Consider the following 23,197-nt stretch of genomic DNA (forward strand, 5'->3'; position numbering starts at 1 on the left):
CTTTTTGGCCAATTCTCTATTTGTACAAATGTTGAACTCAACAACATTATGATCTCTGTTCCCAAGTGGTGCAATCACTTTTTCATCTCTCACCAGGTCTTGAGTGTTACTTAGGACCAAATCAAGGATTGCCTCTCCCCTGGTAGGTTCCATGACCATCTGCTCCATAGCACAGTCATTTAGAGTATCTAGAAACTCAATCTCTTCTTCTCGACTAGAACACATATTGACCCAATCAATGTGTGGGTAGTTAAAATCACCTATTACGACACAGTGTTTTTGTCTAGCTGCTATCTTGAATTCATTCATCATTTTATAATCCTCCTCTATCTTTTGATCTGGTGGGCGATAACAAACTCCCAGTGTTAAGTTTCCTTTTGGCCCCTTATTTCAACCCATAGAACTTCCAGAAGCGAATCCAGTTCTCTTAGCCTCTCAATCTTTCTGGACTTTATACCCTCTCTGACATACAGAGCCACCCCACCTCCAACCCTTACTCCCTATCCTTCCGATATAATATATAACCGGGAATCACCGTATCGCACTGATTTTCCTCATCCCACCAAGTTTCTGAAATATGTCTATTTTTCCCTCCGACACCAAGCACTCCAACTCCCCGATTTTACCTCAGACACTTCTAGCATTTGTATAGAAACAGTGTAATTTCCAGTACAAGTTAAGCCTGCAACCTTCCTCTTGCTATCTCGAGACCTTGTCAGGCAGTCCATGTCACTAGCCATGGTCTCAGTGGACAATTTCAATCTACCTCCCTGTAGAAAAGCGTGCGATGTGATGTCAGGTGTAGCTTCTTTTGCGGTCCTTGCCATCAAGAAGTAATTCCTCTCACCAGCCGTAAGAGGAGGGTAGCTGTGGTCCTTGTGGTGCTGGGAGGATCCATAGCAAACTTCCTGTTGCTGCCGTCTTGTTTATAGTTCAGTGAGGAATGTCCTTTGCCCGTCTCTTCACCCAGGTGAGATTCCTGCCCCGAAAGATCTGCAGTTTGTGGATGTCACAGACGTCAAAATCACCATCATGTGGAATCCCCCGGAGAGCACCGTCTCTGGCTACCGAGTGGAAGTGATCCCCGTCAACCGCCCGGGCGAACACGGGCAGAAGTTGCCCGTGACCAGGTACTCCTTCGCAGAGGTCACTGAGCTGTTACCTGGGACGACCTACCTCTTCAAGATCTACGCCCTGGCACAAGGCAGAGAAAGCAAACCTCTCACTGGACAGCAAGTGACCAGTAAGTGCACTTCCTCTACAGCTACTCAGTGTCGTGCTCTCTAGTCCTCACGCCTGAAGTGCCGCCTGGGCTAAACCGCCTCACGCTGCAGAGGAGGAGGGCTTGTGCAGCCGGGGTCCCTCCACGCACTTGGATTTCATGCACATAGAAAAAAAGGATGTTAGTGAAAAGGCAAGGCTAGAACCTCCCTGGCATGACCGTTCCCTGTGGGATGGGATTTTTAGGGCACGGAGAGGCAAACACGAATCCCTCTCTATGTGGTGTAGCCAGACATGGGTTCCTTCCTCAGTGAAAACTCTGCCCAAGTGTCTGTGTGCATTGCTGCCAAAAGCCCTCCCCCCAATTTCTGAGACCATTCTTTGTGGAGATTTGGCTGTTTGTGCTTTTGGGCAACCATTTTTTCCAGGTGAGGATTAAAAGTCTGGGGGAAGCCCATTCACTTGGCTAAGAAAGTGTGGGCAGGAGTTTGCCTGTGTCTCAGTGCCTGGCAGCTTACGGATAAGTAGAGAGGTGTGAGGGTGCTCCTTGCACGAAGTGTGCCAGCCCCTGCTTTTGTCTGTGGGAGCCGCCCCTGCCCCCGATGGGGTGGGCCCCCCTGAGGAGGTGCGGGGGAGGGAGGCAACATCTTGAGAGGTTTCCAAGGAGGCTCTGCCAGGCTGTTTCAACGGTTGGGGGGTCTTAACGAGGTGTCAGCTGCCGGCATTTTTTTTTGCGGGGGGGGGGAAGGGTTGTTACTTTGGGCTTTATTGTACTTCATGTGTTTTAAGATCTGGAACTGTGAGCTGCCTGGAGCTGCCTCTTATGTGCTAATAATGAAACCAGTAAACAGTCTGGATAGGAGAACCAAAGATTTAGAGGAGTTGTTTGATTCTTCCTTCAAGGACTCGATGGCCCAACCAACTTGCGGTTTGTCAACGAGACCGATTCCACCGTGCTGGTGACGTGGAGGCCCCCCCAGGCCCACATCACAGGCTACGTGCTGACGGTGGGGCTCACGAGAGGCGGGCAGCCCAAAAAGCACACTCTGGGGCCCTCGGCCCCCAGGTACCTGCTGAGGAACTTGCAGCCCGGCTCCGAGTACACCGTGTCCCTGGTGGCCGTCAAGGGCAACCAGCAGAGCAGCCCCGAAACGGGGGTCTTCTCAACCCGTAAGTGTTTTTGTGGTTCTTCCTCCACTCCGTCAGCTCTTTCCTGAAAGCGGTACTTCAGTGATGGTCTCAGGCCCAGGAAACGAAATCTGCATTTGTTGTGAAACGGTGTGAGGTTCTGGCTATAGTATCAGTGTTCTAACAAAAATCTGTGGGGACGTCTGCCCGTTTCATTCCATGTCCTAAGGTTTCTCTTTGTCAAAGAGTACCCAGCGTTTACTGGTAGTCCCAACGAAGAGCTGTAAAGAGTTTCTGGTTGCTGCCTAACCTTTGTTGGGATTTCTGGCCTGTTATTCCTTAAAGGGGAGAAGAAAAGGGAGGAACGGGACTCAACCCAAAATGTAGCTGCGATCTAAGAGGGCCAAGCTAACATATAAATTATATAAAGATACAAATATTTATGAGGGTGTACACATAACTAAAACACACATACGGTTAAAGGAAATAGTCTAGATATCAGACTCTTAAAGCTTATTACATTCAGAGCTGATAGTTATACATGCCCAATTGATGGGTAAAACGTTTGACCAAGAGACCATACGCGTTTCGGCCCCTTTGGTCAATTTTTTTTATTTTGCAATAATACACATCCAGAAATACATGCACAAAGTGACACACATCCTGACGAATGGGATATCTATGGCCCACTATACAAACTTGTAGCAAATGCAAAGCATAGAAGACAGAAACATCTGGTCATATATATATGTATGTATGTATGTATGTAATTCTTTATGCATGTATTTCTGGATGTGTGTCATTGTAAAATAAAGAATATTGACCACTGGGGAAGGCCCAAAGGGGCCAAAACGCATATGGTCTCTTGGTCAAACGTTTTACCCATCAATTGGGCATGTATAACTATCAGCTCTGAATGTAATAAGCTTTAAGAGTCTGATATTTAGACTATTTCCTTTAACTGTATGTATGTTTTAGTTATGTGTACACCCTCATAAATATTTGTATTTTTATATATAATTTATGTTAGCTTGACCCTCTTAGATGGCAGCATTCCTTCAAGAGGGTCAATAAGCTTTGCCTTCATCCTACCCAGCAGTGACAAGTTCCACAAAGATCAATCTTGACAGATGCACCTTTGCAGGGTGAAGCACTGTCCCAAAAGCCATGTGGTCTCGCCATGGAGCAATAATTCTATTAAGAAACCACGTACATTCATAATACCAAGAGGCAGCAGCGTTGCTGCCTTCCCCGAAGGAACACTGTGTTGAGTATTGTAGAGAGATGACGGGCTGGGATCCTGAAAAGCATTTCCACTGAGGGTGGGATTTCCACCTGTGGAGCGTGACCCTCTTGCCTCCCACTGCCACCCAAAGTGCCACAGCATTTCAGAGGACCATTGGGGACTGCGGCCGGAGGGCGGAGGTGAGGAAGTTCCGCTCCTCAGATGGAAATCCTTCCACACATGGAAACGCTCCTCCGGATCCATGCCGTGATGTCTGCCGTGCAGCCACTTGAACTACATAAGGTGAGGTGCTGCCTGTACCAGGGGGTCCTGCAGTGAAAAGCTCTAGACGTCTAGTCCAGAACTCGATGTTAAGGTCCCCTCTGGGTGCCCCTGCTTGGTTCTTTTCTGCCCGCTGAGCTGGTGGCAGCTCTGTCTTGGTGCTCTGGGGACTCCTCCAGCTTCTGTTGTTCTTTCTTACTCTTTTCCCTGCAGAACGAACGTCCGTGTCGCTTGCTTCCTTTTGCCCAAGTTTTTCTCTTCCTTCTGTCTTTTCTCTTTCCTTTCTTCAGGCTGAGATGAAATGGTCAGAGCAAGCCTTAGGAAATCAGAAAGGAATGTGGGAATGAAGGGGAGACTGTGTGGTGCCAGTGAGTGGGTTCGTTTCCTTTTCAAAACGGGAAATACGGGTTCAGGAAAGAGTATTCATGCTGATTATACATGCTGTATTTGTATGTTTTCTTAAGAAAAGTCCATGCCCATTCCATTGCACAAATCAATAACAATGCATTTTAATATTAAAGCAACACATACAACCCCCAGGTGAGTGCCTGAGGTTTCTTGTGAGGACTGGGGCCAAAGGCAGTTTCATCTCTTGGTCGTGCTCCGTGGGAATTCTCCTCATGGTGTTTTGTTCCACAGTGCAGCGCCTGGGCTCCCTTCCCCCCTATAACACGGAAGTGACGGAGACCTCAATCGTTGTCACCTGGACTCCTGCGCCCAGGATTGGCTTCAAGGTAGGGAATGGCGCCTGGGCCCGCCTTTCCTGCACTGTGACTTTCCACGGCAGCCGTGCAAATGGCTCCAGATTACAGGGTGGGGTGGGGGTGGCGGCACAGAGGTTTGTTTTTGTTTTAAAAAACACCCTAACAAAAGAAGGCCCTGGCCCGGATGGCCCAGGCTAGCGCAGTCTTGTCTGATCTCGGAAGCTAAGCAGGGGGCGGCCCTGGCTAGTATTCGGGTGGGAGACCACCGAGGAAGTCCAGGGTCACTATGCAGAGGAAGGCAGCGGCCAACCACCTTTGTTCATGTCACAGCTCAGGTGGGGGGGTCACCTGGCGCTGCCACCACTCTGGTTTTAGGTTCCCTTGAGAAGACCCAGAGCACCCTCCCAAGACCTTCAGGTGAACAACAAGGAAAAGGTTTATTTTTACAGGAGGTCAGCCCAATATGGGAAACGAACAAGGTGCAAGAACAATATCAATAAGGGGGTGAAGGGAGAAGAGACCAAATGCCCCTAACGCGTCCAAACTTACTGTCCCTAGCTCACTGTCTCAGCTGGGCCTCAATCTGCTCACCCTTCCTCTCAGGGTGAGGGTCTCTTCCCTGCAGCAGCCTTCCCTCTGGCCCTGCTCTCTTGGAAGAAATAACAGCTGTTCTGTCCCAGCTCTTTTGTTATAAGTCCCCTTTCTCTGTGATTGGCTAAAATTGGCACCAAAACCTCTCAGGGGCTTCTGGGAGTTGTAGGCCAGGCCTCCTCCCACTGCAACTCAGGCTCCCTGAGCCTGCTAGGCCTTTGCTTGCACAGCCCAGATCATGACCGTTCGTCTTTTGCCTTGAAAACCCTACGGGGTCGCCTTTAAGTCATCTGTGACTTGACGGCAGTTTCCACCACCACCAAGACGGCCGCACCCAGTCGGGCTAGTGTGCAGCCACAGGTTCCTGTGGGGACTCTCCGCATTAGCAGGCTGGGGGGTGGGCGCTTGGCACAACCCCCCCCCCCGGGCTCTGCACCAAGCAGATTCTTATTCTGGGCCCAGAATGTATAAGGCCGACATGCATCGGGTGGTTTGAGTCGAATAACTGGAAACTAATCCTTGGTGTCTGACATGCTTTGGAATAAGCTGCTTGGAGCCACGGTGGGTCAGAAGACTGGAAGGGAGGTCGATCTGGGACGAAGGGAGGTGGATGCAGGAGATTACAGATCGAGGCCCAAGGGAAGGATCGTGGCGGCAGATAAGCAGCCCCCCATCCTGGCCACACAGCCGCCTCTGAGCCCTGTGGCGCCTAAGACATTTTGAGCATCCCCTGTGCTAAAATGGCCCATTCTTAACCCACGAGACCTTCTGTGATCTTTGCAAAGGGATGTCCTGTTGGGGGAGGTGTGTGGCTTCTTCCCGGCTCAGTGCTCCAGCTGCCAGAGAGGCTGGCCCTGTGGAATGCATTCCTCACGCGTACCCGTGAAAGCTGGAAGACCTGCTTTCTGCCTCTCTCCAGCTATCCACTTCAGAAGTTTCCTCAACAGTCATGAATGGACTGAGGCCCGAGGGGTTGACCCAAAAACCTGCCAGGAGGTTCCTGTTTTGTTTGGCCAGCCCACGCGCCCCTCTAGAACTTCTCAGCAACATCCAGGCTTGCTTTCCCCAAATGTACATCTGAGATGCTCAAATAACTGAGTTTTATTGCCCGAATGTAAATTCTGTGCACGGTAGCTGGCGTGTAGTTATGCAGATCGGAGCTCTTAACAGGCCGGGACCCTGCGAGGAATCGTGTTGGAGGACAGTTTGGAAATGTCTGTCCTCCGAATTCTTGTCATTCCCAGGGCCTTGAGCGGTCTGCATTCTACTTCTTTAACATATTTAGTCCTTGGGTTTTTAGGTTATTTCCTTAAAACAACCAGTTAACGGAGTCGTGATTTTGTGCATCCTCTGGGAGCCCTCTGCATATGTGGAGCTCCTGGGCTTGTCAGCAGAGGGCCCTGGCCGTGTGTGGCTTCTGCGACTGACACGGGAGGCCCAGAGCCGCCCTCCTGTTAGGGAGGAGGGACACCCGGTCCTTCTCCAGGGGTCATAGTGAACGGCTCCCGCTCCCTTGTGCTGCAGCTGGGTGTGCGACCAAGCCAAGGCGGAGAAGCACCGAGGGAGGTCATCTCCGAGTCGGGGAGCATTGTCATCTCTGGCCTGACGCCTGGCATGGAATACGTCTACAGCATCACTCTCCTCACGGACGGCCAAGAGAGGGACGCACCAATCATCAAGACCATCGTCACCCGTAAGACTCCTTGATCCCACTGCACGAGGCTCAGTCATCACCTAAGGCGCAGGCGTGGCCAACCTCACTTAGCGCGAGAGCCACACAGAACAAATGTCAGATGTTTGAGAGCCGCGAGACATGAACAGATATGGCACACCCGTTTTTATTGGCAAATAGGCACATTTGCTGCTTATTAACATTAAATGAGATTGCCAAAAATAAAAACAAAAGGGGTAAAAACAGATATTGATACTGATATTTATTTGTCCAATGAAATTTGTAGGCGGGGGGGGGGGGCTTTGAGAACACTCTGAAAGTTAGAGTCGCTTTCTTTCCCTGCTCCCCCGGCCTCAAGCCTATCCAGGGAGGCGGACACACACTGTGGGACACCCGATGGGGGAGGAGGAGGCGTGCCTCCCCTTCGCTTCCCCGGCTGCCCTGCCGGGAGCCGCACAATATGTGTGAAAGAGCCACATGCGGCTCCCGAACCACAGTTTGGCCACCCCTGATCTAAGGCCAGAGACCCCCCCCCCCTTAGTCATTTACAGAGTCTCACTAAATCCAGTAGGGTCATGTGGACTAAGGAACGTAGGAGCTACTAACGAAATAAATTGGGCAAATCCCTGACTTGAGCCCAGAGATCTGGGCATGTGGGGGAATTCCTGCCACTGACGAGTGACGTGACGGGTGGCTCAGTCCTTCTCCTTCCACGTGCTTTGATGCTACCGGCATTAGGGGTGGGCAGGAGGCTGACCTGGGTTCATGGATGGACCGTGGCTGGAGGTCTGGGAAGCCCCACCTGTGTCGGTCGGTTGGACTCGCTGGACTCGACTCAGCCGGTTCTGGTGCCCGTCCTCCTCAGTGGGAAGGGTCCTCTTGGAGGGCTGCCGCAAAGACCTCTCTGGCTGCCCTTGGCTGCCCTGCCCACTCTGCCAAGAGCCCCCCCCTCCCCAGAGCGCCCTTGTACAGAGAGCCTGCCCACAGGGGAGCCCCGTTGGGGTTGCTAGAGCCTGTCTGCCAGTCACTCGGGCCCAGCGCACGTGGAGTGGGACCCACTTCTCTGGGGCGGTGCTGGAGTGAGCCCCGCCCTGGTAGCGTGAAGGAAACAGGGAAGGTTCTGTTTGGTGTAGTGGTTGAGTGCGCAGACATTCTCCTTCCACGTGCTTTGATGCTACCAGCATTAGGGGTGGGCAGGAGGCTGGCCTTGGTTCATGGATGGACCGTGGCTGAAGGTCTGGGAAACCCCACCTGTGTCGGTCGGTTGGACTCGCTGGACTCGACTCAGCCGGTTCTGGTGCCCGTCCTCCTCAGTGGGAAGGGTCCTCTTGGAGGGCTGCTGCAAAGACCTCTCTGGCTGCCCTTGGCTGCCCCGCCCACTCTGCCAAGAGCCCCCCCCTCCCCAGAGCGCCCTTGTACAGAGAGCCTGCCCACAGGGGAGCCCCGTTGGGGTTGCTAGAGCCTGTCTGCCAGTCACTCGGGCCCAGCGCACGTGGATATCCTTAGTGGGACCCGCTTCTCTGGGGCGGTGCTGGAGTGAGCCCTGCCCTGGTAGCGTGAAGGAAACGGGGAAGGTTCTGTTTGGTGCAGTGGCTAAGTGCACAGACTCTAATCTGGGAGAACCGGGTTTGATTCCCCCGCTCCTCCACTCGCACCTGGCTGGATGACCTTGGGCAAGCCGTAGTTCTGACAAGAGCTGTCCTTGAAAAAGAGTCGTTCCTGTCAAGAGCTCTCTCAGCCCCACCCACCTCACAAGGTGTCTGTTGTGGGGAGGGGGAAGGGAAAGGAGTTTGTAAGCCGCTCTGAGACTCCTTCTGGAAGTGAAGGGCAGCAGGGTATAAATCCAATCTCTTCTTCTTCTTCTTCTTCTTCTTCTTCTTCTTCTGTTTACTCTGCACCATCCAGAGGAGCTCTGGGAAGGTGCTGAAGCGTTTCCGGTTCACACTTTGCTTTTCAAGGAAGAAAATGCTGCATTGTCTGGGGAAGTCTTCACTCTTGATTTTGTTTTCCTTCAGCTGTCTCACCCCCCTCCGGCCTGCGCCTGGAGTCTAACCCAGACACTGGGATCCTCACTGTCTCTTGGGAAAGAAGTACAACTCCAGGTATTTTGGCCATACAGTACATCATAGATTACGGTGACTTTGCTTGCTTATCGCTTAATTCATATGCAACTGGTAACCAGGGGCTGTGCAACAAATTTTAGTTTAAACGAACTGTGGTTTTACTGTGAGGCCTTGAATGCCTACACACTCACCTAGAGAGAGAATGTGGGGTTATATTCAAGGGCCCTCTTGGTTTAGTACGTGTATCACCGCGGCATTATGTGGGATAGTCGGTGGGGAGGACTCATGCGCTCTCGGGTTCCGTGAGTATTAGAAGCAGGTACTCTGGGTGGTTCCCACTTATTGGTTAAAATAGACTCATTGTCTCTCTGATGATTGTTCTGCAGATATCACTGCGTACAGGATAACTACCGTCCCTACAAACGGACAGCAGGGTTACACCCTGGAGGAACTGGTCCACGCAGAGCAGACTTCCTGCATCTTTGAAAACTTGAGCCCCGGTGTGGAGTACAACGTCAGCGTTTACACTGTCAAAGACGATCAGGAGAGCGTGCCCATCTTCGAAACCATCACGCAAGGTAACATTCGGGACTGAGCCGTGACTCGGAGTCCTGCAAGCCACCTGGACACGTGGACTCACTTTTCACGGATCCCGTTTACTCAGAAATAGGCCTGTGTTGTTCCCGAGGGGCTTACTTAGGATCAAATCCCAAGATATTGCAGGCAGGGGTAGCTTCTCCACACGCCGCAGAGAGAACAGCTGTCATTTTGCTATGTACCTTATTCTGCACAAGGGGCAGATAAAATGGGCCAGCAGATCTGCCCAAGGGTACCTCATCCAGTGCCAGGGATCCAGTGACTTTTGAGCTGACAGTAGCCGTTTCAAAACAAAGCAAAACACGACAACAACAGTGGCTGCTGGAAAGGCCCCAAGAAGGGTCAGCTGGCCAAATTACGGGGGTTGTGAGGCAAGGCCTACAAGCTGTAGTGCCAACACCCTTCTTTTCTGAAGAGCCCGGCCAGCGGATGACCAGAAACAGATCCTCACCCTACTGAGCCCACAAAATCCACAAGGAGTGAGACGCTTCCGTTGGCCCACCTGGTTCTGTGGTGGGTGTTTGCTTGGAGGTCGGCCCTCCTCTGTGCCGTGGGACCTGGCCGCTGTCGTCCCATGAAAGGGACCTTCTCACTCTTTCTGATGTGCTCCAAAGTACTGGCGTCGAGTGTCTTTTCCAAGCTCTGTTTGTGTTGAGACTGCTCAGTCTGGCCCCCCCCCCCCCCCCGCGTTGTTACGACCCCCCCCCCCGGCGTGGGGGCTGTCCCTACATTTCTGCTCGGCCACAAGATGGTTCCCAGACAGATGCTTGCTGTTAACGTTGCTTGACGTTTCTGTGCTTTGGCCAAGGCAGCCTTTGCCCGGTGGGTAAACTAACGCGCTGGCACGAGCTCTTTCAAGCAATCACGCCTGTCATCTAATGTCACTTTATGAAGGAAAGAAGTACCCAAAAGGGCATCTTTGGAGGCCTTTTTAGGGCTTTTTTAAAACAGGTGATATGCTAATCCCATCCCTCAAAGATAAGTGGCATTTGGGGGGAAATGTGAAACAGGTTTCTTCGGTTCTGCACAGTATATTTTTATAACTGTTTTGTACAACAGGACAAAAGGGGTCCCTAAAACAATGGAAGAAGACGCTTCTAACTCTAGGCCCAGGCTAAATTTCCCATTGGCAAGAGGGTGCCTCCATCAGTGGAACCGGATTCTCCCGCCTTTCCCTCCCACGGCATTTTGGGGAGTCTGCTCCGGGGAGGCTGGAAACCGCTTGGGGGGGTGTTCAGTTGCCTGAGGTGGAGGGAGGGGCAGAAAGGGTCCGTTCTGTGGATGGAAGGGCCTCTTCTCTCTCTCTCTCTCTCTCTCTCTGGAAGCTGGACTTTCGGGGCCAAGCCATTTAATATGGCAGCATAAACAGCAGCGTTTTCCATTGCCTTTCTCAGGTGGTGAACGAAGGGCTCCCTGCTCGTTAACACAGTGTTTTGCCCTGCATTGGGTATACGGCTTCTTTGTCTTTCCACCTTAACTGGCTAATTAGGATAAGTTCCTCCCGTGCTGACACGGTGGTGGGGGTGGGGGTGTTCCTTGTTGCCCCGGTTTGCTTTCCTCGCAGACCTCAAGTGGTCTGTCTGCCTTCTCCTAAAGACAGTTTGCTCTTCTTATATTTGCCTGTTCCCTTCTGGCTGTTGCTCCCTTTCCCCATCACGTGCAGAGGGAGGGCCATTACAGATTTCCAACTCTGGGGAGCCTTCAGACCAAATGAGACGGGCTGTGATGTTTAAGTGCCTGGGGGGGGGGCAGAGAGGGAGTTTGCTTCCTCCCCGCTAACCGGAACGCTCAACCAGCGGTTTCCCACCGTCCTGCTGCACAGGCAAAGGGCTGACCAGAAGGCACGTGGATGCCACCTGTGTCCATCACGGACAGGCAGAGCGGATGTCTGCGGGTGGCTTGCCTCTTCTGCGGCCACACACTGGCCAGCCACCTCTGCTTCTCTCCCGCGTCGCTGGGAGGCTCTGGGAGATTCTGTCCCTGGGACACTGGAGGCTGTGGAAGGAGCTGCCCTGGTTGCTTCAGTGTGATGGGCCTGAAAAGTGGGATGCCACCAGTGTTCCCTCTAAGCTGAGTGAGTGTGAGCTAGCTTGCAGTTTTTTAGCCTCTGTCTCACACATATTTTTGTCTTGGCTCAGGGAGGATGGGGCTCCAGAGCAAACTAATTTATGCAGGAGCCAAATAGCTCGCTCACAACTTTTAATGCCAGTAGCTCACAAAGAAGACTTGCTGCTCACAAGAGATCCACAGCTTAGAGGGAACATCGGATGCCACTAGAATAAGTCCAAGTTCAGAGGCTTGGTTTTGGTCTGACAGACTGAACCAGTGACATTGGTTGGTCTGAGCCATTGCTCCATCTGGTAAAGCACTGAACCTGCCCACACGGCGTGTCCCGCACTAACCAGGGAAGCTGTTAAGAGCTGCAAATGACGTTAGGGAGGAGGAAAGCTTGGAGGCTGGTAAACGTGTCTGCTGCAGCAGAGGACTCAGACTTCAGAAGCGAAATGGAAAGGGTTTGCTGGGCGGCTCTCTGGCACCCCTCAGAGCTCCGTCACCTGGAGACTTTGTTTTTCCCCTGGGCGGGAGCTGCTCCCTCCGGCACACTTATTGTTGGCAGGCGGTTGCGTCAGGTTGAGTGTAAAAGCTTGTAGCTGTCCTGGATGGTGCTTTAAGGGGTTTTGCACCATACCCCCCGCTGATTGCTGTGCGCTGCGAATGGTGTGCTGTTGCCCAGGGCCTCTCACATATCACCGTAATGACTTTGCTGTCGCTTTCATTTTTAATTCACGCAACCTGATGATGGTCACTGCTTTTGTTTCCCCCCCTCTTCCTCTTCCTCCGCCTCCGCCTGCCCCTGCTTCCTGGTGTCTGCTCTCTCTCACCCCGTAGAGGTGCCCCAGCTCACTGACTTGGGCTTTGTTGACATAACTGACACCAGCATCGGCCTGCGGTGGACCCCTCTAAACGCCTCCTCCATTATCGGCTACCGCATCACCGTAGTGGTGGCCGGAGAGAGTGTCCCCATTTTTGAAGATTTTGTGGACTCCTCGGTAGGATACTACACGGTCACCGGCCTGGAGCCCGGCATTGACTATGAGATCAGCGTCATCACCCTCATTAGTGGCGGAGAGAGCGCCCCTGCCACGCTGACGCAGCAAACGGGTGATTGTCGAAGAAGACCGGCCGTGCGGGGGAGAGGGGGCTGCCTCACACCCCCGCCGCTAGCTGCTTGGAGGACTCTGGCTCCCCCCCCTCCCCGGGGAGGGGCTGGGCTGGGCAGGGCAGGGGGTGGCTTTCCTTCCAGAGAGCCCCGCGGGGCCGGACGCCTTTGACTACTTCCAGCCGCCTGGAGCTGCGGGTCTCGGTTACCTCAGCTAATTCGTTGCTGTCCATGAGTCCCTCTCTGAGCGGGAACTTGAAAATGCGTGTTCAGGATGAAGCAGGCCACATTGGCTGTCTCTCGCTCTCCCTCTCCCTCCCCCCCCCCCGGGGGGGGGGGGGGGGGGCAATATGGCAGTCTCCAGAACCCTAACAACAGGGCTTTTCAGGGGGGGGGGAAATAGCAAAAAAAAACAAATTGGCAGAAAGGAAGAGTCCTCCAAGCTCACGCTCGTGGCAGGCGTGGCAGTCTGTGGAAAGTCGTCTTAGTGCATGTGCCGAAATGACCTTGAGAGCCTGTCCCGCATGGAAGCCAGCGGTGTCCCCCTTGGTGGTGGGGAAACTTTGGCTGCCTGGTTTTAATGCAAGTCAAGTCGTTGGGGGGGCCACCCTCCCCGTTCGTCTGCATGCTGGTGTTACGGAGGGGGGGGGTGATGGTCCTCCCGTCTTGGAGCTGCTGTGGGGCAAGCGGGGCCTTCCTGCTGGCTGGCACGCCAAAGCCTGGCTCTGCAAAGATGGGCATAGACGGACCGTCTGTTTTTTAAACAAAGTGCCATAAAATATGGCTTCGAATCCAGGAGGTCTGAGGTTGACAGTGCTTTACAGCAGTTTTTATCATCGTGGAATGCACCATAGTTTGCTAGTTAATGTTTGCATGGGTCTGACTCTGTAGTACGTTTTCTTTTGTCCTTGAGAGGGTTTTTGTGCATGGTACTCTTTGTCTGTTCCTTGGATGTCTTTTGACTCAAGCGGCGTTCCCTCCGAAAGAACTAAAACGTGAACTCTCTTACACTTAGCTGTCCCTCCTCCCACCGATCTCCGTTTCACCAACGTGCGACCCGATACAATGAGAGTGACTTGGACTCCCGCAGCGTCCATTGAACTGACCAGCTTCCTCGTGCGTTACTCACCCGTGAAGAATGAGGAGGACGTTGCAGAACTGAGCATCTCGCCTTCAGACAATGCCGTGGTTTTGACAAGTAAGGATCTGCCCGCGTGGGGGGTTCAGTGGTGCGTGAGATGTTTTCTACCGGGGGGGCGGGGGCGGCAGGTTTGCGTTTGTGTCCCTCCTCCTCTTGTGTTTTCCTTTTGTGTATCGCGTCGTCGTCGTCTCCTGTTTTGCTTTCTTGTTTTTCCTGCCGCCTTCCCTCTTGTCTCGCGCCAAGGGACGGGCTCCTCCTCCGCCGTTCACAAAGTGTCATTTCGAGGGCATGGAGCCATTTCATTCTCACTTCTAGTATCAAGCAACAAATTACATTGCGGATGCTCCACAGAAGCACTTAAAATGCCCTTGAGGGTCTCATTATTGTCAAGGCCCGAGCACTTTGATAAAGGCCTCCTTCCCCCCCCCCCCCCCCCGGAAAGCGATAAGAACCACCCCCCACGCGGTAACAGTCCGTGGAGACCCGGGCGCGCCCACCCCCCCCCCCCCGGTCCATAGCAGACAGTGGGATTCCTTCATGTCCTCGTGGCGTTGCCATTTCACCTTTTGGGACGAAGAAAATGGTGGAAGGGGAAATAAATCCGGGTTTGTGGGATAGGCCTTTTCTTCCAACTGAAGGGACCCACACAGCCTCTTTTGGGGAACTGTGGTTTTTTGTTTTTGTTTTAAGTGTAAACCTCCTCCTCACTTCAGGTTATTTTTATGGCAGAAAGTGTAAAGGGTTTGGGGTTTGCTTCCATGAGGTAAATTTTGTGGTGAGCGAGCAGAACATCCGCATGGCTGTTTTTCCACGCAGGGCGGGGACAGCCCCTTGTCCTTCACACCTTGCAATGGGCAGGGTCGGAATCTCCTCCTCGCTTTCCATGAGCTGAGTGTGTGTGTGTGTGGGGGGGAAGAATAAAATAAGGACCGGAAGGGTGTCGATGTCACGGGGGAAATGGAATGTGGGGTGGTGCCACAGTGGGGGTCGGGTTTGCTTGCGCCTGACAACACAAAGCCAGACCGTCTCACAGAGATGGGGAAAGGAGGAACAGAAGAGCGAGAGAGCAGGGAGAGGAAGCTCACAGGAGGAGGAGGAGGAGGAGGGAGAGTCGTCCTACGGAAGCCGTCTCACTGGGAGCAGAGCCGATCGTGCCCTTTGGAAAAAATGAACTTAAACCAAAAAAGAAAAAGAAAAAGGGCACACAACAGGACCCGTTCAACTGGAGTAACACTCAGGAGTCTGTGAAGGCTCCTGGTTTAGAGCCAGCTACTTGCTTGCTAAGCAGAAACTGTCCATTTTGGCTAAGGGATTCTGCCAGCTCAGAAGCTCAGATGTCCCGTGTCCTTAGGAGTTCTGTTCACAGAGATCGTCAGTGTTTGCTTTTTTAACCCTCCAGACCTCCTGCCAGGCACGGTGTACTTAATCCGGGTCTACAGTGTCTACGAACAACATGAGAGTAAACCTCTGAGTGGAGAGCAGAGAACAGGTAGGTGGAGCGACAAACGCTGGAACTCTTTTCGCCTCCCTTAAACACCAGGACAGACCTGCATTCATGGGACATGTGTTGATTTCCTTTGGTTCTACTCTGCCTTTTCCTCCAGTGGGGCCCAACACAACGTACACCATTCTTCAGGTGTGTCGCCGTGGTGGTCTGAAGAAGCAACAGAACAACGCCTTTCAGGCCAACAAAGTGTAACTCTGGGTGTCAGCTTTTGTGTGCACGCACGCACCCGTCTTGGGATACATCGCCTGTGGCTGGAGAAGGGTGCCTGCACACAAAAGCTGGTACCCAGAATTAAACTTCATACATCATTCTTCATCGCTCTTCTCACCTCCATTCTGTTCTCACAACCACACTGGTGTCGGTTAGGCTTTGACTCTCCTGCCTGCTGTCTTTGCAAACCACTCTCTGCGTTTTTATGGTAGCTGATGTTTTGGGCAGTTTCCTGTTAGCGCTTCTTCCTGAATCTGCGATCCCGGTCTTGTTGCCTCATTTGTAATCAGAGCCCCCCCCCCGTGGGGGGGGTGTAGCGGGCAGAAGAGTCACAGCCTGTAGGGTCCAGGAGGCCTCGAGCTGAACCCCCACAATCCACCTGGGAAGCTTCCCGGAGCCAGTCGCAGGCTCTCAGCCAAACCCACCTCGCAGGGTTGTAGTGAGGATAAAACGGAGGGGAAGAGAACAGTGTAGAGGCAGCTCTTGGGTCCCCACTCTGGCGAGAGAGGAAAGAATAAATTGAAAAAAAAGAACATCTCATGCTGTCTCATTGTAAATAGTCTGCCTTGAGACTTCGTGAGAGAGGCCGGCTGTAAAGGAGGCCAACCGACAAAGACCAACAAAGTTTAATTTGTGTGCAGAGGCGCACACTCATACCCGGAATTAAACTGTGTTGGTCTTACAGGTGCCTGGCTGGACTCAGACTTTGTTCTGTTGCTTCAGACCAACATGGCGACCCACCTGGATCTATATTCTAATCGTCGTATCGATGTACATCATCCTTTTTTCCTTTCAAAAGACATTTCCCAGTTGTCCACTTGAAGTAAATCTGCATTTTCTTTGACAAACAGGGCTCGATTCCCCGACTGGGCTTGACTTTTCCGAAATAACGGCCCATTCCTTCACGGTCCACTGGATTGCTCCCCGCGCTGCCATCACTGGCTACAAAATACGGCATTCCCTCGAGCAAGGCGGAAGCCGGCCCAAAGAAGTCCGCATTGCCCCGTCTCGTAACTCCATCACTCTTACGGACCTGATTCCGGGGTCCGAGTACGTGGTTAGCATTTCCGCATTCAACGGCAAAGAAGAAAGCGCGCCCCTGACTGGACAGCAAAGTACAGGTGAGAGCTGGACAGATCGCGTGCCAGCCTTCCGTGGGCTTTGTGTGGAGTCCTCTCCCTCCCGAGGGCTGCTGGGAGAGGGGTTAGGGTTAGGGGAGGCAGTCGTGCCGGTGGGGGAAGGGGCGACCCTCGTTTGTCGTTTCGCTCTGGCCTGGGGCCTTCCCAGGGCTGAATTGTGCTTCCGTCCCAACCGGGTGGGCTTGTGGCAGACACAGGGGCACGGAGGAGGTGGGCTTCAACCCCATACCTGGCAGGGGACGACATCCCTGAGGCTGGTTTCCCACCCGTCACGCAGGAGGTGACCGTGATGCATCGGGTAGGGCTCTGGGGAGGCCGAGTGAGGCAAGGAGACACCTGCCAAGGGTCATCGTGGAGTTGAGATCTCAGACACAGGCTCATCTTGGGATAGTTGGCAAAAGCGGTCTAAATGCTTCGCTGGCTGTGCATTATGTGTCGTGCGGCAGATGAAATGTGGGCGGGGCAGCCTTGACTCTGCCTGAACTCTTCTTTTCAGTCTCTGACGTCCCAGGAGACCTGCAGGTCACTTCCGCCAGCCCGACCAGCCTGGTCATCTCCTGGGATGCTCCGGCTGTGACCGTTCGATACTACAGGATAACGTACGGAGAGACAGGTTAGCACTGCGTGACATCACTGTGAGGAATGCCGGGATTTTGAAAAGCTCTTTGGCGGGATCTCAAACCAGGGGTTGGAGGAGTTTATGCCGTGGCTGTGGGATCTGTGATACAGATACCCAATCACTTGCCTCGGTTTTTAAATTTCAACCCCCACCCCACCCCACCCCCCGGTAGTTTGCCCTCATCATCAGGGCTGTTTTGCAGTGGTTTGGGCGACCAGGAAGGGACCCTTGGCGGTCACCGTGGAGGAGGGCGTTTGGCTTCCTCTGCCCGAACTCGGTCAGGTGTCCGGAGGCCCCCACTTCGGGTCCACCCTCTGCAGTCGGGTGTCGGCCTCAGAGGTGTGAGGCCTGCAGTTAGAGTAGCAAGTGTGAATGCGGCAAACGCACATCTGCAGTTGTGTGTCTCATGCAAGCACATATGTGAGGGAGTCGCTCTGGTTGCCTGTTGAGCGCACACCGTGGGGCCAGATGGTCTGTTGGCCAGAGGTCTCGGACTTCTCCCTGACATTTTTTGAGAGCCAGTTTGGTCTCGTGGTTTAGTGCAGGCGGACTCTAATCTGGGACAACCGGGTTTGATTCCCCACTCCTCCTCCACTTGCACCTGGCTGGTGTGACCCTGGGCAAGCCCTAGTTCTGATAAGAGGTGTTCTTGAATAAAGAGCAGTTTCTGTCAGAGCTCTTTCAGCCCCACCCACCTCCCAGGGTGTCTGTCTGTTGTGGGGAGGGGGAAGGGAAAGGAGTTTGTGAGCCGCTCTGAGACTCCTTCGGGTAGTGAAGGGCCATGGGGTATAAATCCAATTTTTTCCCCCTTTTCGTCTTCTCCTTAAATGAAATGCAGCCCACCTAAGCTCTAAGCAGCAGCAGCAGAGGAAAGGCAAGAGTGGTGGGCCTTTCGCTCCTGGGTCCTTCCGCGCAAAGTAGCTCCCCTCCCCCCATACTGCTTTGCTCTGGGGGGGGGGTTCCTGTCCAGTCCAGGGATCCCCAGCCTTTTGGGGCACCTTTGGCCTCCTGGCACTCAGGGCGAGGGGGGGGGCAAAGGCCCAAAATGGCCCTCAGCGGAGGCGGAGGCAGCTGCAAAGCGTCGGGGAGCAGGGGCTACGTGTAACATGAATAGGAACTCTTCAGCATTTCAGGCACAAGGTCTGTCTGACAGGATGCTTCTTAAAATGAACATCCTTTAAAAAAAATATGGCCTTGCCTCTATGCGCAGAGCCCACTTTCAGTCATTTGCAGGAGACCCTGGTGCTGGGCTGCCGGCTGCTCCCGAAGCAACATTCTGGGAGCTCTGCTCAGCCCGGCAGGTCTCCGGGGGCCCACCAGGAGCCACCCGGCTCTGCCCGCTCTCTGAAAACGCTCGGCCGGGGCCGGGGGAGGTGTTGGCGGGACCCCTGCCCTAGTAGCCAGCAGTGCCGTCCCAAGCAGAGCGTGCCCCTCCTCCTCCTCCTCCTCCTCCTTCTCCGCCTTCGACCTGGAAGGGTGTCTGCTCCACTTGGGACTGCCCCCCGTGTTTGGGGTTCCCCCCAGAGCTCTGTGCAGCAGGCAGTGCAGAGTCCTCGATCGGCTGCACGAGGCGCGCAGGAGCCCTTCCTTCAGGTCACGCCGCGGAGGGGAGCCAAAGAAGGATAATGGGTGTCATGGTGAGGGTGGGTGCCAGCGCTCAGGAGAACTTCTTCTGGGTAGGCAGTGGCATCGGAGGCACCCGGCGGTTTCAGATTCCAAATCCTGGGGATTTTTTTGGGGGGGGGGGGTTAGCTGCCTATCTGTTCGATCCGTCACACCGAAGCCTGACCCCCCCACGAGCCCTGGGCCAGCCTGTCCTGTGCTTCCTGTGTTGCGACGTTCCCAGGAGGCAGCGGCCCTGTCCAGGAGTTCACGGTGCCCGGCCACCTGTCCACGGCGACCATCCCCGGCCTGAAGCCCGGAGCGGAGTACACCATCACGGTCTACGCCGTCACCGGCCGTGGAGACAGCCCGGCCAGCAGCAAGCCAGTCACCGTCAGCTACAAGATGGGTGAGCCTCGAGCCAGCGGGCCCTTTCCCCGTTGCTGCTGCGCCTCCTGCTGCCTCGCAGGGGCTGCTCTCTTGGGCGGGGGGGGGCCTTCCTTCCGCAAGGGGGTCTCGGCCTGCTCTTCTCTGTCGGTCCTCGCTCGGGGCCACTTTCTGATTCCAGCGCTCTTGCCCAGTTGCCTCCCCGGTGGTGTTTATTTCACTTTGTGTCTCATCTGGTGTTTCCTAGTTCCTTTTATTCTTGTCGTGGCCTCTTAAGGCAGTGCTCCGCTTTGCTGCCGGTGCCTTTATGGACAGGTTCCAGTCGAGTTGGGTTCCGATTTCCCAGCACCTCCCTGGATCCTGGCCTTGTTGGGCTCGGGCACAGGACAGCGGGAGGGGCCATTAGCAGTGCTAAAAGCTAAAAGAGAACTAAGCAAAATCATGGAAATATAAATCATAGAATCATAGAACGTGAGAGTTGGAAGGGACCTTGCAGGTCATCTAGTCCAACCCCCTGTACTCTGCAACAGACCCGGAAGAGGGTCGTCCAGCCTCCGCTTGGAAACGTCCAGCAAAGGAGCCTCCACCACCTCCCGAGGGGCAGACTGTTCCACTGCTCAACCACTCTGACAGTCAGGACGTTTCTCATGATATTTAGCAGGTATCGACTCCCTTGTCATTTCCACCCCTTAGATCTAGTCTTGCAATCCGGAGCAAGAGAGAATAGATCTGCTCCATCTTCTACATAACAGCTCTAAGCTAATATAAAGCTCTAAGCTGTGGAGTCTTGTGAGCGAAAATTCTACTGTGTGAGCTCCTGGCATTAAAGTTGTGAGCGAGCGATCTGGCTGCTGTATAGGTTAGTTTGTTCTGGAGCCCCATCCTTTCTGAGCTAGGATAAAAATGTGTGAGCCGGAGGCTTAAAAACTGTGAGCTGGCTCACACTTAACTCAGCTTAGAGGGAACACTGGCCATGCGACTCACAGCAGACGGGTGAATCGACTGAGAGCGGGGGCTTCTGACCCCCCTCCCCCTCTGAAGAATTGCGGCACAGCGCCAAAGGGAGAGGAGAAAGAGATGCTTTCGTTTCCCTGCCCTCCAAGTTGGGGGGAGAGGAGAGGCAGGATGCAGCGCTGCCTGATCCTCCCCCCTTAGGAACAACTTTGCTTGGTGCAGAGGAGCAAAGGGCCCCCCCAGCAGCAGCAGCAGCAGCAGGCCAGAAGCTGCCTCCCAGCCTGATCCCTCTGATGCGGGGACCTGGGGGTCCTGGTGCCTGCTCCCGAGTAGCCTGCTCCTGAGCACAAAGGCACAGGTTGCCCGCCTGTCGGTGAAATGGCCGCCCGCTTGCCCACTACGGGTGAATTTATTTTATTTTATTAGATGTCTACCCCGCCCTTCCCGCCGTAGCAGGCTCGTGGTAGCTGACACAAACACCGTGCAGCTAAAACAGAACTAAGTAAATTCATGAAAATGTAAATGTAAAACATTCCAAAGTGCTGGTGCTAAAAAGAGGATGTGAGTCGAACCAGCAGACCTCTGAGAGTCCCCCGGCTCTCCCTTCGTGGCGAGGGGGGGGGGGGAGGCAGGGGGGGGGGGGGGGGGGGGCAGCAGGGCTGAATGGATCGGAGCTGGCTCAGCCACAGACTCTCTTGGCAATGCCCAGAAAGGGGGCAAAGGAGATGTTACGGGGGTGAGGCAGGAGGGGGAGGGTCACCCTCTTCACCCCACGCCTTTCCCCGCCTCTAGGCTGGCAGGGTGGACGAGACCTGGAGTATTTTTAAGGGAACCAGCAGCTGTCCTTGGGTCTGGGATCCCGGAAAGCTGCCAAATTCCAGATAAACAAGACACACACACACACACGCACACACACACACGCTGTCCGGACCTGGGTTGGCACTTTGTGTTGGATTGTGTTTGAATTGTTTTAAGGGCTCGTGCTGCTGGTTGCCTGAAGCCCCGTGGGGATAGGCAGGCTGTGAGCGTGTTAAGAGTAAATGTGATTCTGGATGTTGTGTTTGTCATGAGAAGGAGGTGATGCAGGGTAACGGAAGGATCTAAACTCTGCAATATGCCACTTTTGGCTTCCCGCGTGCAGAGATCGGCACCCCGTCCCAGCTGCAGGTGGTCGAGGTCCAGGACAGCAGCCTCACCGTCCGGTGGCAGCCCCCCTCCTCCCCCGTCTCCGGCTACCGAGTCACTGCGGCCCCCAAGAACGGCCACGGCCCCACGAAAACCAAAGTCCTCTCTGCAGGTAAAAGGGGCTTGGCTTGGTTTCGGGGGGGGGCGCAACCGTTGTAATCTCTCTCAGTGCCCCCCCTCCCCCCCGGGTGGTTTGTTTTGTTGGAAGCAGGGAAAGGAGCCAGCCCTCCCTCCCTTGCCTCTCTGCATGTGGGGGAAACAGTCTCTTCCCTGGGCTGCCTTCATTAGACACGTGGGATTGGGGGGGGGGGGTTTTTTGCTCCAAGACCAGCCTCTCTTCACAGTTGTTGTGGTTCATGGGTTCCACTCTTGGCAAGTGGGTGCTGAAGCCCCTCCAGTGCACAACGTACTCTGCTGAAACCATCTCTAGACCAAAGAGTTTCCGCATCTTGTGCTCTTGAGCATTTGTAGGCCTAAATAATTCCAGGCACCTCAACAAGGTAGAGCAAATGGCTTTGCTACGGGAGCTGTCCCAAAATGACGTTCTTTCCTGATGGGTCTTTTTGTCGGCATTTTGTTGCAGATCTCACCGAAGTCACCATTGAAGGGCTGCAGCCCACCGTTGAGTACGTGGTGAGCGTCTACGCCCAGGGTCAAGACGGAGAAAGCCAGCCGCTGGTGGAGACGGCCGTGACAAGTATGTGACTCGGCCCGTCCTGAGTTTCAAGGCAGGAATCGGGTGTCTCCTCAGGCGCGTTTTGCTTCCCGAACACTCCTGACACGGCCGGAAGGAAGCGGCATCGTTCCTCCCTCATAAGTCCCGGAGAGGCTGCCAAAACCCCACCCCGCTCCTCCACACACAGATCCACGCACACACAAACACCAGAACCTGCGCTTTGGGTTTCAGCATCAGTGGCCAGCAGGAAGGGAAATCGTAGTGGCCTTTGGTCAATCTGTGGACCCCTGGGGCTTGGAAAGGGCCCCTTTTCTATGGGAAGGTAGCAAAGGTGATTTGACCCTTGGGCCGGAGAGGCCATTCTGAGGAGGAGGAGCCGCCGCCGCCTCTGGCGGGCAGGGCTGCCATGTTCCTCTCAGCAGCCTGTTGGGAGGGAGAAGGAGGAAGGAGGATGAAACTCCGTCGCTCCAGCCCACCATGCCTGCCTGGCCTTCTGCGTGGGGCAAGGGATAGGAGAGCGGCTGGATCAGACCCCCCCCCAAGTCCCTCCCCGCCCAGCCTCCTCTTTCAGCAGCAGCAACCCAGACCGGTGAGCCTGCTGTCGGGGGAAGGGGCCTGTGCTGCGCCTGGCCCCTCCTCCCCTGTTACCACCACCACGCGCCCCCCACCCTCCCAGTGGAGACGGGATCGGGCGGGGGCCCAGCAGCTCTCCCCTGACGCTGCTCCTGTGTCGGGAAGCACCACCCTCCCTCTGGAAGCGTGCAGAAGACACTGGGGACTGAAAGAGACACAGAGCGGCCGACCCAGAGCCCAAACAGTGTAGCGTACAATAAATCACCTTTTTTACCTTGGAAGACATAGAAACACGCAGCTAACCCGCACCCTGCGATCAGTCCTGGCAAATCTGAGCCGTCCCTTGAACCTTGTGAGGGAAATCCGTGGGTCGTGGAGACTGGCTGGCCGGTCAATATTAATGCAGGGGCCTGCTCCAAATGAGGGCGTCCTGGGGCTTGCTTCCAAGTAGACATGCGCAGGATTGCAGCACTCGCTTTACTGACGAGGTTCAACCGGACTCTGACTGATCGCCATTGCCTTAAGATTCGCTTGCAAAATAGTTAGATGCCCAGAAGGCTT

At 54.3% G+C, this 23,197-nt stretch overlaps 1 protein-coding gene across 1 annotated transcript in view; it reads left to right on the top strand.

The window, feature by feature from the left end:
* Nucleotides 1-23,197, top strand: part of FN1 (fibronectin 1) — a 102,222-nt gene that overhangs the window by 59,472 nt on the left and 19,553 nt on the right. Inside the window, exons 19-32 of the mRNA XM_015424056.1 lie at nucleotides 971-1,243; nucleotides 2,125-2,391; nucleotides 4,496-4,590; nucleotides 6,676-6,844; nucleotides 8,839-8,925; nucleotides 9,273-9,464; nucleotides 12,373-12,645; nucleotides 13,659-13,841; nucleotides 15,184-15,273; nucleotides 16,353-16,622; nucleotides 17,137-17,253; nucleotides 19,106-19,270; nucleotides 21,344-21,499; nucleotides 21,971-22,084. Coding sequence (XP_015279542.1) covers nucleotides 971-1,243; nucleotides 2,125-2,391; nucleotides 4,496-4,590; nucleotides 6,676-6,844; nucleotides 8,839-8,925; nucleotides 9,273-9,464; nucleotides 12,373-12,645; nucleotides 13,659-13,841; nucleotides 15,184-15,273; nucleotides 16,353-16,622; nucleotides 17,137-17,253; nucleotides 19,106-19,270; nucleotides 21,344-21,499; nucleotides 21,971-22,084 — 2,451 coding nt within the window. The remainder of the gene's footprint in view (nucleotides 1-970; nucleotides 1,244-2,124; nucleotides 2,392-4,495; nucleotides 4,591-6,675; nucleotides 6,845-8,838; nucleotides 8,926-9,272; nucleotides 9,465-12,372; nucleotides 12,646-13,658; nucleotides 13,842-15,183; nucleotides 15,274-16,352; nucleotides 16,623-17,136; nucleotides 17,254-19,105; nucleotides 19,271-21,343; nucleotides 21,500-21,970; nucleotides 22,085-23,197) is intronic.

Source organism: Gekko japonicus, unplaced genomic scaffold (assembly GCF_001447785.1).
Source record: "Gekko japonicus isolate JY-2015 unplaced genomic scaffold, Gekko_japonicus_V1.1 scaffold623, whole genome shotgun sequence".
Taxonomy (NCBI): domain Eukaryota; kingdom Metazoa; phylum Chordata; class Lepidosauria; order Squamata; family Gekkonidae; genus Gekko; species Gekko japonicus.